General features: G+C 31.3%; 1 protein-coding gene across 1 annotated transcript in view; it reads right to left on the bottom strand.

The window, feature by feature from the left end:
• LOC143083157 (transient receptor potential cation channel subfamily M member-like 2) overlaps nt 1-15303 on the bottom strand; it is a 31694-nt gene extending 16391 nt beyond the window's left edge. The window contains exons 1-12 of the mRNA XM_076259388.1: nt 15048-15303; nt 13099-13214; nt 12154-12189; nt 11546-11581; nt 10672-10774; nt 9326-9473; nt 8003-8114; nt 6861-6957; nt 5172-5329; nt 3323-3436; nt 2647-2706; nt 2134-2236 (exon numbers count right to left, since the gene is read on the bottom strand). Coding sequence (XP_076115503.1) covers nt 2134-2236; nt 2647-2706; nt 3323-3436; nt 5172-5329; nt 6861-6957; nt 8003-8114; nt 9326-9473; nt 10672-10774; nt 11546-11581; nt 12154-12189; nt 13099-13214; nt 15048-15093 — 1129 coding nt within the window. The 5' untranslated portion in view covers nt 15094-15303. The remainder of the gene's footprint in view (nt 1-2133; nt 2237-2646; nt 2707-3322; nt 3437-5171; nt 5330-6860; nt 6958-8002; nt 8115-9325; nt 9474-10671; nt 10775-11545; nt 11582-12153; nt 12190-13098; nt 13215-15047) is intronic.
• Between the last annotated feature and the right edge of the window lie 442 nt (nt 15304-15745).

Genomic DNA, 15745 nt, shown 5'->3' with positions numbered 1-15745 from the left:
TTGTGGATCTCTTTTATGGACAGGCACAAATTCCGCTTGAAAATTTCATACAATGATTTAAGTTTTATTTCTTTAACACATTAACTTGCATCTCTTTCACCGGCGACAGTTTTGCTGTAAGGAATATAAACAGAATGGGAAACAATTTCATCGACAAGAGAAAATCGAGTACACATGTTTATGATCAGGCAAGTTTGAGTTTACTGTTCTGTCTTGAAAACGTACATAGCAAAATCGTTTAAGCATCATCTTGCTTTATTTTTATATATTTAGATTACAGGTTGACTAATATTATAAATTCATAGTAATACAAATTTAGATAAATTTGTCAAGTGAAATACCCTTTTTCAGAGATAATAACAACAAAATAGATGTGCTCAAAAAATAATTTTTACTTAAAGTACTTGACGACAGACTTTACAACATAGCTGAAAAAAACTTCATCTTTTGTGTAAGTTAGCTAGCTTATAAGTCTCCAAACTCCTAAATGCTTGTGTAGATGTCTTTCCACACTATCTTTGAAGTACTCAACACAATCAGTTATAAAATGACGTAATGCATTAACGCACATTAAATAATGCTCAATACATGTAGATGGTAGCTTCACTTTGTCTTTTAAAATGAAGCTGGCATATACTGATCGTAATGCTGCTACATGTATGTCAACACACATATCGTTTTTCAAGAACAGAGCGCCATCCGTACAATGACTCCCAGTTTTACGATTATAAACGTTAGGTGGCGTTATAGAAATATAATTTTAACTAAGTAGTGCCGTGACTCTTTATATCTTAATATTTCGATTACATAGAGCTACCGATGATTTCTTTATCGTCAAACATAGGGAGAAAATAAAACAGTGGCTGAAAAATTTGTTGATTATACATCATTCAGTTATATCACGAGTCAGTAAAGGAATTAATGTTCCTTCAATACGAGAACGTAAAACATTTAATATCATATATGGTTCTCAAGGCTATGCTATTACAGCGGGCATAATCATTGTAACTAAGGAGTTAATAACTCTAACTTTAGTAAGTAAACAAAACCATATCAAAATTTATTGTTATACAGATATGCATATTCACAGCACTACAATCATTGGATACATGTACCTTAATTTTGGCATTGCACAAGGTCGTTCATATATTTAAATACCTGACGTCCTATACTATATTCAGTGCATGTTTTAAGTATAACAAATGATATTTTAGTCTTAGATAAATGTAATTTCTTATTAGTTGGTATTGGTTTGAATTAGGTGTCACTAGCTTAGATACCTCTCAGATATGTTTACTATGTTTTTTGATGTCTCATTTGTTTGAGGGACGTATAAATACTCTGCCATGTACACGTCAAGTGTGTTTTTATCTGTTTGGGATGCATCTGATTAATTACACCCTTTAAAACTAATTTTAATAGCTTGGTCTAATATTGTAATTTTTTGTTACACAAATGTCCAGCCTCTGTCCAAGGTAAAGGGACGGTGCTTAAACTCTGCTACACACGTCACACGTCAGCAACATGTAGTTCAAATGTTGTCCATGATTCATATTTTTTTTCGGTAATTGTTTTAAATAAGGCCGTTTTTTTTTTTAAATTTATAAATAATAGATCATTTCGAATACAAAACGCCAAAAATATCATATCATTCGTATCCTTAAAAAATGAGACGGCTTTAAAGTATGTCAACTGGTAAAATTGGACTTAATTGGCAATTATCGTAGTTACTGGGTTACTTTTAACAAACATATATTTCTACGTTTTTTAGTTGATTTAAGCCATTCCAATTGATGTTTTATCGTGTGTTTTTCTATGTTGTGGTATTACACTATTGTTTCGAGATAAAGGAGATGTTTGGTTTCTATTAACACGTTTTATACAGCTGCAATTGTTTGCTACTGTCCTGAGTCAGAAATCTGATGTTCAGTAGTTGTCGTTTGTTTATGTGGTTCATACATGCAAGAGTTTCTCGTTTCTCGTTTTTGTATCGATTAGACCGTTGATTTATTGGTTTATTTTTTGATAAATTGTGACTTCGATGGAGAGTTGTCTCATTGGCACTCATACCACATCTTCCTATATCTATATAAATTTTAAATCTCCCAGTGTTAAGTTACTTTTCAACCTCACCTTGAAGGAGTTTATTTGATATGCTCCTAATGGCATCTTGTGTGTCCTTAAAACCTTTTCCTTTGCCATTTGCCAAATATATAACTGCTTCTGGGTGCACGTTCTGGAATAAAAAAAGTGGAGTTTATAGTGTAATTGTGTGAAAACGATTTCATTTTTTGGGGGGAGCTGGTTTAATTTTTACCCGGTAAACAAAAACTGAATCATTAGCTTCAGATTAAATTGAACAAACTATCGAACCTATAACACGTTCAATTTACAGTACCATAGCTATATTATCAATACATGTGTAAGTCGATATGTGAATTTTGTGTTGATAATATAATTTTATTGTGTATTGTTTCTCTATTAAATCATCGAATATTTTATCACACAACTGCTTGATAGATTTTTTTTTTTCATAATCCTTTGTCGAATGAACTTTATGTTTTACATAAACACTATAAAGTGGGCTTGTAATTAAAGTTATCCAACATTAAAAATACTGGAAGTCAGAAAACTATGACAGTGTACCTCAAGTAATTTAAATCCGTTCATGTCTTTGCCTGGTGTACTGGTTCGTGACTTTACTACCTACAATATAAACGACTGGATCAATAGCAATATGTGTTACATCATGAACAAAGACAATAAATTGGCAAATGTTAAAACTGTTTGCACTATTTTATTCAACTGCATTAATGGTCTAGAAACACACCAATATCAAAATGTTAACAGAGACCACACATACAAGTGATCTCCGAATGTTTGTTAATTAGTAATCATTTAAAACAAGGATACTTGGTAAGAGTTGAAAAATTATGTTATGAAGGAAAAGTATCCAATTGAAAAACGTTTCCAAAGTTTTATACAGTTGTTCTTAAATCGAAATCATGATTTATTGTAATAAGTATTTAAATTCGTCTTCGGCTCTACATCGAAACAAAAGAAGATTCAATATCATATATATAGTATTGAATAACTCCTATGTAAGATGGAGTTGTGCGTCAAAACAAACATGGAATAGTAGCAAATCTGGTGTTTTCTTCTCACTTATCTAAGTACTGTACACACTGAAGCATTACCCTCTATCTCAGTACATCATTTGACTTTCTTTTTTCTTCTTTTTAGATTTTATTTGGTTGACTTAACAATGATAATCACTCGTGTGCTCTATATGCGGTTTGAATGTACCTTAACACATAATTACCTCCTGACATAATGTTGTGAACTGTTGTTTAGATAATGCAAAATTTTCGTTGCTGCTTAGTATTTGTTGAATTATATCTGTCCTTGTCCCAACAAAAGCATTTACAAATGTATGCTGAAAAAAATAGATTAATTTTGATATGTTTCCAAACATTTACAGGAGCGATGATTAACCCCGACAAATTGAGGCCTCTTTCGATCAATTCTATTTTCCCCGGGTGATTACATTATCACACTCACTAATCCCTCGTAACAAATTGGCTATGACCAAGTAGGAAGCACATCCATTTTTCAAGGTAACAAAAAAAAAACGGCTTGGCCGGTTATCTTCTGCCTATGATATATCTCGTAACTGTCACTGTCAGAGTTATTAATATTTAGCAGGTAAAGTCTTCCTTACATACCGGAAATTCTAATACACAATAGTGTTCTAAGGATAGTGTTGGTGTCTCCTACTACGTAGATATGATCCGGAATGTGAATGTGTTAAGTCCAAATATATAAATAGGGAGAAGACACAATAGATAAATAAACAGACAGACGACCTTTCTAGTATGTAATGTTTTTAAGACCGTATATTACTATTCCATGGATAAATTATCAAGACGCTTTCAAGATTTTTTTTTCTATCTTTGATGTCAATACGCCGAACCCTTTTTTTTCATATGGACTTTAACAGATAAATTACTGCTTTTGAAAAACGTAAAGCTGAATTCTACTCAAGATGGTTTTTTTAGGAATGTAAAATACATTTTTCACCAAACTCGGTAAAAAATTGACGGACCTTACTTTCCTGATAGATTAAATCAAACCTTTAAAGTCTATACAATTTTATCAGTTTACCAATTGGTCGAATTCGGCTTTTATCGGCTTTTTGATTTGGTTGTTGTCTCTATGACATATTCCCTAATTTTATTTTCAATTATATTAGCTAAACGTTTTAAAGAAGCAGCAGATAATCGTCCGCCTAGTATCGAATGTAACTTACTAAATAATTATTTTTTGGAATATTTTTGAAATACTTTGCACAAACAAACACAGAAAATGTAAGAACTTTTATATATGCTAAATTTCTTGTCGCCACTGAAAATTGTATGGCTAAATTAGTTTTTATAGTTGATAGAGAAAACCCCTCTCATTATCCAACCAACATAAAAAAGGTTTCTGCTGGGAAATGGAATCACATTTGTTGTCGATTGATGTAGAACACACCTACGAAATGTCGAGTATTTAGAGCGTGTTGAAAAGTATGTAAACTGTTGTAGGATGAATGTTTGTAAAATATCTTTGACTGGAGAATTTCGGAAAAGGTATCAAAAGTCATAATTACTTGGGGACAGAATATTTTTTAAGCGATCCTCTTTTTTCCAAAGTCAGTTATATTTTGTTGTTGTAAATTTCAATTGTTTTCGCGTTTTTTCTTGTAAACTATAATTTTAATTTACTATACATGAAGTATATTTGCTATTTACTATCAATTACAAGTTTACTATCTTCGACGGTCACTGAAATATTATCAAATTAAGACTCTATATACATAATATATCAGTAACCACCGTGGATAGTACAATTGGAATTGATAGTGAAAAGCAGATACACTTTTAAAATCATTTATAGTACATATATGATCAAAGTATACAGAAAAACGCGAAAATAATTGTCCTATTCCCAAATGCAAATGAAAATTATCCATAATTTTAAAACATTTCTTTTCATCAAGGCATGATGATTACTTCGTTAGTGGAAGGAAGAGAAGCGGACACACACAAATATGTCTTTTCATTTAATGGTATAGATTCCTTGACGTTAATTGACTTATTTGAAGTTATTTATTGCTATGTTAGTTCTACCTGAACATGCTGAAGATCAACTCGACTTTTACTCTGTGTTTGCATATCATAGCCACCAAATAATTCTTTCTTCGATAAACTGTCTATTTCAGCGACATACTTAGAAATAAAATCCATTTGGCTTAGGATCATGAGATCTGTTTTCAGATAAGATTCATCTGTAAAATTAAATGGAAACATAAGATGTTTTACTTACACCTCCTTTTAATTGGTATGAATAGCGGTCAACATAGGAATATTGAAATGACACCGCTTAGAGGTATATTCATGCTCATAATGTATAAAAATATCTTTAGCTGTCAGTCACTACAACTTATATGTCAAACATAACAAAACAAGCTCTAAATGGCGCCGACATTAATGTAATAAATGAACATCTGAAGAAATATATACATAACCGTATATATAAACCACATTTTATTTGAATTATCTTTATTTTGCACGGTAGCCAGTGATTGACTCGAAACGGATAAACACGACACCATTTGATCCATTTGTTCTTTTTTTTAAATATTTATATGGTCTAAAAATTCGATACAAATAAACTGTTTGTGACCTATCAAATTTAGTTCTTGCTTTAATGTTCCAAGACGTCATATGAATTCGGCGGCAAACATTTGTGATTTGAACGCAGCTGTTCAGGACTATGCCATAAATATATGGTAATTCAAAATTTAGCACATGTAGCACAAGACTGCCCATTCTGGTCATATTGATGACATTTGTTGTAATAATATCCTGCAAATTAAAATTGTCTCTGGCATAAGACACTACATATGCTCATCAACCAGGAAATACAGAATGTCACATTGTTAAACACTCCAGATCAAAAAGGGTTTTGCATTGAACAAGGTCATGTTTTTCTCTGGCTGTTAATGACGTCTTTACACCATTGGATGCTGGATGTGTAGGGATTGATAGTTTAGTCTTAGATGCATGATTTTTTATTAGTTGTTAGTGACTTTGAACTAGTGTCAGATAACTGTGAGTACTCTCAGATCTGTTTATTGTGTCTTTTTGTGTCGGGATGTATTAGTACCCGGCCACGTCCACTTGCATTTTTGTCCATCTGATGAGTTAAGCCTTTTTTCAACTGATTTTTATAGTTCGTTCTTATGTTGTACTGTTATACCACTGTCCCAGGTTAGGGGGAGGGCTAGGATCCCGCTAACATGTTTAACCCCGCCACATTATTTATGTATGTGCCTGTCCCAAGTCAGGAGCCTGTAATTGTCGTTTGTTTATGTGTTACCTATTTGTTTTTCGTTCATTTTTTTTTATATAAATAAGGCCGTTAGTTTTCTCGTTTGAATTGTTTTACATTGTCTTATCAGGGTCTTTTATAGCTGACTATGCGGTATTGGTTCTGCTCATTGTTGAAGGCCGTACGGTGACCTACAGTTGTTAATGTCTGTTTTGGTCTCTTGTGGATAGTTGTCTCTTTGACAATCATACCCCATCTTCCTTTTTATATTGATAAATGAATTAAATATGAAAGAAACTGTACAGTCCATGTGTTTGGCGAACATAAAACGTGAAGCTACATGATTACGGATTTCACATCAGCATTTTCTCACGATAGAGCTATTAGACGACGGACGGTAAAGTGATGACGTCATTAAGATCATAAACTAAATTTTGTGTTTTGAAATTGTTATGTTTAAATTCGCAACTTTTAAAGAGTAGCACCTTTTTTCTCTTCAAATGACCATGCTCGCATTATACCATCGGTTAACTTTTCCCATAGTTCCTTATGATTATTTTTCTTTACATTGAATATTGAAATCTGCAACAAAAGTTAAATATTATCAAAGTATGCGCAAAATATGATTCAATTCATATTAGATGTGAAATGACTGCACTTGAGGGCAAAACAACGACTTATAAAAAAAAGACTTTTACTTATATGAATCATATAGATATGTCAGGTTTTTTAGCGTTGATTCTAAAATTTATTATCAAATACTTAAACAGAAGTTTTAGAAATAACTTGTTTTACTTTTGCCTGTGATTTAAAGTTACTTAAGATATTGGTTATATCTTATAATCTTTTGACGATGTATGTATTGCTTTTGATAACAAACCGTTCTCTATCTCAATAGAGATACAATATTAAAGTTTTTTTTTTCTCAGAAGTAAAAAACAAAATTAAAAACATATGACATATAAATCCTATGTTTTAAAGACAGAATTGGAATTCCTTTTGGGAAAGATGGATCATTTATTGTACTTTTTGCATTAACTTTACTATAATTAGGTCATACATTATCTAATTCATTTACAAATATGGAGCATGTCTTGATTGTTTGTGTACTTCGTGCTGTTTAATCTCCGACTGTTTCAGTTATCAACAGTACTACACTGGTATACCAATTGTAATGTTTTTGTAAACTATTGTGTGTTTGCTGTGTTTTTCTGTTGGCTTCAGGTATTTATTTACTCGTGACCTATAATATCGTCATTTAATCCTATTTATTATTGCTGCGTAACACTATTTATAATTTACAACTGAACAATTTTTTTTTTTATTTGTAGACTAACTGTTGAAGGATACAAATTAACTAATCTAAATATCATACTAAACCTCACGAACCTGTGTTTCTGATTTTGTTTTGTTTAATGGTTGCTTTATTTGAGGGGGGAAGGGGGGAGTATTTTCCATCCATTTATTTACGATTAAAAGCTCGACTACATTGTTGTATGAATCCTTCTAAGAATTGGAGCTACTGATTTTAGAATATTTTGAACGACATGATGTTTTTATTAATACTGACTGTTATTTCTTTTCCAAGACTTATACTAAAATTTTAAAAGGAAAACTTTTCAAATACCATCCAATCTCTTTTGACAATTCGATTGAGAATTTCTTCAACTTTTTCATACATGTCATCACTAAACCGTTTTGCAAACATTGCTGGTAATTTTCTTTTCACTTTTGTCATGCTGCAAATATACGTAAAGATTTTATGTCCATCTTTGCAACAATTATCAAGTAACAAACAAGGCACTGCCAACTACTTATTATTAAAGTTCTCTGGAAGAGTAAAACTTATTTAATATTGAATGATACACGAATAGGCATTGATTATCTGTTTGATACTTTTAGGTACATAGATTAGAAATAGAAAAACAAAGGAATCACACCATGTAATTCATCGATTATATGATCTGTGTAACAATGATCCCTATTATAAGGATGTTCTTATCCCAGAAAATCCAAGCTGTATTGGTCACAACTTTTATGAACTTTTGGTCCTCAGTGCTCTTTAACTTTGTATTGGTATTGGCTTTACATCTGAGCGTCACTGAAGATCCTTGTGTGCACAAAATGCACGTCTGGCGTATTAAATGTTAAACCTTGTACCTATTGTTAGCTATTATTCGTTCGTTTCTCTGTCCTATATGTTCACCCATTTATTTGTAATGTAGTCCTGACATGTAATGTTGTCATATTAATGTTATATTTAACATTGCCATAACAGCGAAAGGTTTGGCATGCCACACTACCAGGTTCAACCCACTATTTGTTTTCTAAAAATGTCCTGTATCAAGTCAGGAAAATGGCCATTGTTATATTATAGTTTGTGTCTGTGTGTGTTATATTTTAAAGTCGTGTTAATGTTGTGTCGTTGTTCTCCTCTTATAATTGATGCGTTTCCCTCAGCTTACGGATTTGTTGGTTTTTTTTTAATCGATTTATGAATTACGAGCAGCAGTATACTACTGTTGCCTTCATTTACCAATATTTTCCCAATTATACAACTCAACGTACCTTTCATATGTAGATATTGGAATTCCTTGTGGTAAAATTCTAATGCATACATTAAACATTCTACATTGTTTAGTGATATAGGGGAGGGTTGATATCTCAAAAATCACGTTTAACCCCGCCGAATTTTTGTTCCGCGTTTTTGTAGTTTTTTTACTTACGAACCAGAAATATCTTTTATTAGTGCAATTTCGTTATAATGGACTCTTTCAAATATTTTATGTAGTTTAAGATTTCGTATGCACGAAAATCTAACATGTCTAATCATTCTAACTATATCTTAAACAGTACATTTATATTAAACGTTGTTCCAAATGAATACTTGTTAATTATTGAGAAGTGTATATGAACGAGGAAAAACAATTAAAGCTACTTATTAACTTACTCTTTAAGACATAAGGCAATTAGATCAGCTGTTCCACCAGTGCCTTTAACAACTACAACCGATATGTTTGTGTAGATAGCTCTAATTACATGTTCCAGTGTATCTAGTCCACCATTTATTACAAACAAAACAACTGGAATTCTGATTTCTGAAACATTAAATTTAATTGAGCGTAATAAGTGATGCTTATAATACATGTCATATCTGAATTTGTATCCTTAGTTTAGGTTACAAGAGCACAATTATTGGTTTACATTTGCGAGCACTTTTTTATTATCCCAAGATGGCCATGGACGACAATGAATTATCGCTTTTGTGAATCCGGATTGAATGATACAGAGTTGTAATTTTTTTTATTGAAAGATTTTTCATAAGATTTTATAATTCAAACAATTGAATCTACATTCCAATTGAACATCGTTCACACCTCTTTTGTAACGTTCATTTTTATTGGTTAATGTAAACATTAATTTTCGTGGCATCATTCTTAATTGTTGTAAGCGCAATCGCAGACAATGTATGACATATTTAAATGTATGATTCTATGTTTAATGACAGTTTCATTACACTCGAGGTTTCATTATTTTTTCTTGCTTTGACGCCATCAATTGATGATTTGATGGTCGCAAATACCTGTTTTCTGGATCCGCGTACACACATCCAGTAGACATAAATACGATCATCAAATCACCAATTCATGACGTTGGTACTTATATTCAAAACAGTTATCTCCTAATTTTAAACGCTATAGGAGATATGATCATTGTTTTAACAGAGACGACATAAACAATTGGTTTTCCTAGTTTAGTGTTCAAATTTAAGAAAGAAAAGATTTGGTAGGATTATCAATGAGACAGATCTCCACCAAAGACCAAATGATCTAAGGTGACTATACGGTTTTTAAAATGAGCAAACCAATACCACACAGCCAGCGAATGTGATCTACCTAATATGATTATGTCCCGGATTTGTAATAACATAAGCAACACTACGAGTTCCACATGTGGAGCAGGATCTGCTTGCCCTTCCAGAGCATCTGAGAGTATCCGTAGTTTTTAGTGGGTTTCGTGTTGCTTAGTCCTTAGGTTTCTATGTTGTGTCTTCTGTACTATTTTTTGTCTTTTTGTCTTTTTATTTTATATCCATGGCGTTGTCAGTTATTTTCAATCTATGAGTTTGACTCTGTTATGTTTTGTCCCTATTCTATAAAAGTAGAAGACAACCAACAACGCCATAGGGAATGTAATCTTTTTGAGTATATGATAGTAGTAGATTCTTTGAAAGACTTAAACTTGATATTCTGTTTTCACATTTTCTTTACTATTAAAAATAAAATACTAATATACCTTTGGCACTCTCAGATGAATTAATTGAACTTCTGTCTCTCAAAGTCACATCTTCGAATTTAACTTTCCCCTCTGTGTTGATGTAATTCTCTATTTCTAAAAGCTAAAAGAGATAAAAAAAAAAAAAATTTCTCTTTTGCAGTATTTGCTTTATTTCTTTCTTAACTAGCTCAACATTACCAAACACTATTTGCAAACGCCAGTACAATTTGAAACCACTTTCAACCTTTTGCTTACTCTAATATTTGCTACAAATGATGTCCTTTTTTATATGTACATGTACATCAATGCTAAGGCTATTTTGATTATGTTCAGTATCAAACTTTTTTTTCATACATCGAGTTTAACGATTTCGCATGCATATATTCAAACCAAACATATCAAACGATAATACAGCTATACCTGTTTTATCCCTTTGTTTATTCATTTGATATTATCTTATCATTTGATTTTGCCATTTGATTAGGGAGTTTTCGTTTTGAATTTTCCTCTTAGTTCAGTATTTTTGTGATTTTACTTTTTATACAACAGTTAGGTTATTAAGGGACTACATTTGTTTAGGAAAAAAAACCCCAATAATTTATTCAAATTATTTTCTTGTTTAACCTTATTTTTTTAAAACCTATCACTGTTCTTAAGATAATTCATAGAAAATAAATCTTATAATTTTTTACGTTAGCTGAAAAAAAAACCCGGCTTAAACGCAAAATGTATAAAAACAAATACCTTGCATTATAGTAAAGCGATTCATAGTTTTGCTTTCGTTTTTCCATCGAACTTGTAACTACTAATAAAAAAGTAGAATGGAACACTTTAAAATCAATTTTCTTATCAATATGAGTATTGTTGTTATGTGGTTTCTATAGAGACTCACCTTCATTAAATCGACTTTAGTATTGTTTTCTTTTGCCTACAACGAATAAAAGTAAATAGGATACATGTAACTGATTACAACATAATCTTAAAGAATAAAAAAAAACACCACAAGAAAAGTTTGAATCTACTTGTACCTCACTCATTGAACAAAGTATTGCTGAAATGAATTACAGGATAGTAACGCAAAAGGTGTCTTGAATATAAGATGTTTAAATATGTATATCTAGCTTTATTCTTCCTATTCGATCTGTTTCTTAAGTAGTAAGAAACTAATTCAGCTTAAACATGAAACAGTAGTAAGGTTACAACAGGTATTACTATGGCCGTAAGACTTCTCAACACAAACCGGATCATCATCAACAAAGCATCACAATATTATGTCAGCTGTAATGGTCTTATATACTAAATAAGAGATGTGATTGCTGACAAACTATCTACCAGGTAGCAAATATACAGTATGTAATCCAATGAATATACCTGACTGAAAAGAGTATATGTGAACAGACAATCAATGTAATTTCTTTTTATTAAATCGAAGAACGTTTCGTCACTATCAGGATTGTTGTTTTATAATAAATACTGCATAGTTTATTGTTAATTACTCACTGTCACCTTTCCTGAGCTTGAATTATTAACGTCTGTCTGTAATCAAATAAATATTTTAAAGAATAGTTGAAATGTAAACAGACATATCATAGACTGTCATACATTTTATATTATCGCAGTATCTTTAATTACACACCAATGAGTAGTGAAAATACCATATGACTCAAAACACTGCAAATAATATGACGAAAAATTTATCGTTAACACGTTGATAAGTAAACTCAAAGTAGGAGGTGTTATACATAACGCAGTAAATAAATCTATTAAAACAATGATATTTATAATGATTTGTTTTCCAAAGTTAAAAGCATAACTATATAGTATTCGATTGGACAATATATTTCTGCAAGTTTTTAAAGTTATCAATACCTATATAATTGATCTCAAAAAGTTTATACAAAAACAGGATGGAACGGTTTTCACTTATGGCAAAAATGGTAAACTATAATAGTTATTATAAACTTAATAAACTTTCGGATTTACGGATACATTTTTTCTTGTATGTATTAATACATGCATGTGCCTTTGTCGTTTTTATTTAAATCAACCACAGCGTCTCACTAAACTCAATTTGGAACCTTCACCTTGATAATGTTCTCGTAATACCAAAAATGACATGCAGTCAATGATTCCGCCAAACAATTAAACAAATATCCAACCTTATTTGAAGTAGCTATGACAGTCAAATCACAAGGCACTACACTTTCAAATTGATGCTTTTATTCCAAGCAAGTATTTTTAATAAATCTTCGGCTTGAGTAAAGTAAAATTAATTTCTTTTGTTTTCAATTTTTGTTTTCATTAATTTTTTTTTATCTCATTATGATTATACATTTCTATCTTGTCTTTTTGGAATATCAGATGGTGAAAGGGAATAGTTCAGTGCTTTTTTGTGATAATTTGCATCCTTTATGATTTTGGTAGACATGTTTTTGATAAACTTACTTTTATGTTAGAAGTGTATCCATACGTTAACTGTGGTAGACTTTCAATATGACAACTATTCCTGATGATTGTCTTTGCAATACTTATATCATGTTTATTGTAAAGAAATCCACATCCTATAACAATAAGGAAAACTGTACATTCATGTTCCTTGTCATCAATGTCATCATGATCATTTAGAAATATTTTATTAAATGGCTACAATTGTATTTTATAGATTGTCACTTCCATAACATTCTAAATAAACTGAGAATGATATACTGTAATAAATACCAAACAATTAAGAGTAATTTTGAGTGTAAATTATATATAATTGATCAAATCAACGACAAACGAGTTTGATGTTGATGTTGAACATATATTTGAGTAGATTTTATTTTTAAAAGTAAAATCACAAACATTCTGAACTCCGAGGAAAATTAAAAAAGGAAAATCACTAATCACATGACAAAATCAAAAGCTACAACACATTAAACGAATGAAAAACAACTGTCATATTACTGACGGTAGGCATTTTCTTATGTAGAAAATGATGGATTGAATCTGGTTAATCTATCTAAACCTCTCACTTGTATGACAGTTGCATCTATTCCATTATATTGACAACGATGCTATGATACGGGTTATGTTCTTCTCATATATTTTATAATGGTATATAAAATTAACCCCTAAAGGGAGGGATTGGTCTTGCTTTTCATTTGAGAAGTAGTTAAATTTATCTCTTTAGCTAGCATTTAAGTAACTTCTAGTAGTCCTTTGTTCATTTATATATCGTTGTTATTTTACTTAGTTTCTTTAGTTACCTTTTCTGACATCTGACTTGGACCTCTTTTGAACTGAGTTTTACTGTGAGTATATTGCTATGCGTTTCTTTATTCTACATAGAGGTCTCGGAGGAGGGTTGAGAGCTCATAAAAACATGTTTAATCCCACCTTACTTTTGTTCTTCTGGCCTTTTTTACATGTAGTCTTTTTTTTAAGGAGCCAGCTGAAAACCACCGCCGGGTGCGGGGTTTTCTCGCTGCGTTGAAGACTCATTGGTGGTCTGTTCTATGATCGGGTTTATGTCTCTTTGACATATTCCCCATTTCCATTCTCAATTGTAATTGATATATGCTACAGTTTCAGGTGTTTATGTTCAATCTGTAGTTGAGAACAATATCACTATTCATACGTGTGTGGATCATAAGTCCTAATTCTTACTTCATTAACTTAATGTTGTACTGGCTTTACAACACTTAAATAAAAACATAAAATAGAGGTTCATCCGCTTCCAAGTAAGGAGCCTCTAGCCTTTTTTAGTCTTCTATGATTTTTAATTTTAGTTCATTTATATTGTTTGGAGTTTAGTATGACATCCATTATCACTGAACCAGTGCATTTTTTTAATGGGTCAGCTGAATCACGCCCCTTGCGCGGGATTTTCACGCTGTGTTGAAGACCAATTGTTGTATTTTGACTGTTTTCTGAACTTAAGTCTGGTTGTTGTGTAATTGACACATTCCCTATGTCCATTCTCAATTTCATAATGCGATCGCAAGAATATCTAGATAGTCTAAACTAATTCTGTCTCATCAATCTGTTGCCCTTTTGATTATGTGATGCACGGAATTCATTATCGTTTCTATCTCAATTTAATGACAGGGATACTAAATGTCCTCTCTATGTTATATACAAAACATCAGCCATTTTCTATAGTTATATATGTACTAACAAAATAATATAAGCGTTGATATTTTATATAATATATATATAAGTTTTCCGATGTATGTGTATATTTGTTTTGTTATATCAACTGTGTTTAACTCTTTGTTTTTTTCTGCGTTTATTACTGCAATGTATAACGGCCTTAAATTAGGTATATAAAGCCACTGAAAAAATGCAAATAGGCATAAGCTTTTATATAGAGATATATGTTTGCTCATTTTCTTTTTAAAGAAATCATTTACTTCCTGCATATCTTGCAACATGAGTAAGTGCTTCCTTTAACAACATCTTGTGTTTCCATTTATACGCAGGAATTAACTCATTGTAAACGCCAATCAATGATATTATAATTCTTGGTTCTCCTAATTTTCTGATATTATCCCATATTTCAAATGCATCACTTATAGGCTTCTGTTGTGATGGAAGAGGCGGTTTAGTAGGTGGCTTGGGGAATGAAGGTTCATATGGCACAGGCGATGGTTGCTGTTGACCGATCACTAGTTGCTAGTAAAGATAATAATATTTTATGATTATTATTTGTATATGAAAACAACAAAAAACATTTTTATGTCCAAAAGTATGCATCAATGCTAAGACCAAGTATTCATATATTGACTATTTCATTATGTACAAACAAAAATCCTAGTATTTTATGAAAACCAACCTCTCTCCGGTTTCAATATTATATATCTTTTAACTTGTTATGATATTTAAATGTTTAGAATTATTGTTCACTGCATATATTGGCATGGAGAATGAATTGACATTGATTACTTACAGACACTTTAACTTGAGGTGGGATATCTGTCCATTCCTGCTTCTGGAAATACAGATAACTTTGAGAATTTTAAAAGTACAGTGCATCATAAGCCTTTTGAAGGCTGGCTTTCATATTTGTATTATAATGTTATTGCAGGCTGCATTTTAATAAAACAATATA

This window comes from Mytilus galloprovincialis, chromosome 7 (assembly GCF_965363235.1).
Source record: "Mytilus galloprovincialis chromosome 7, xbMytGall1.hap1.1, whole genome shotgun sequence".
Lineage (NCBI taxonomy): Eukaryota > Metazoa > Mollusca > Bivalvia > Mytilida > Mytilidae > Mytilus > Mytilus galloprovincialis.
Note: the sequence above shows the minus strand (reverse complement) of the source record. Positions and strands in the feature narration are given on the sequence as shown.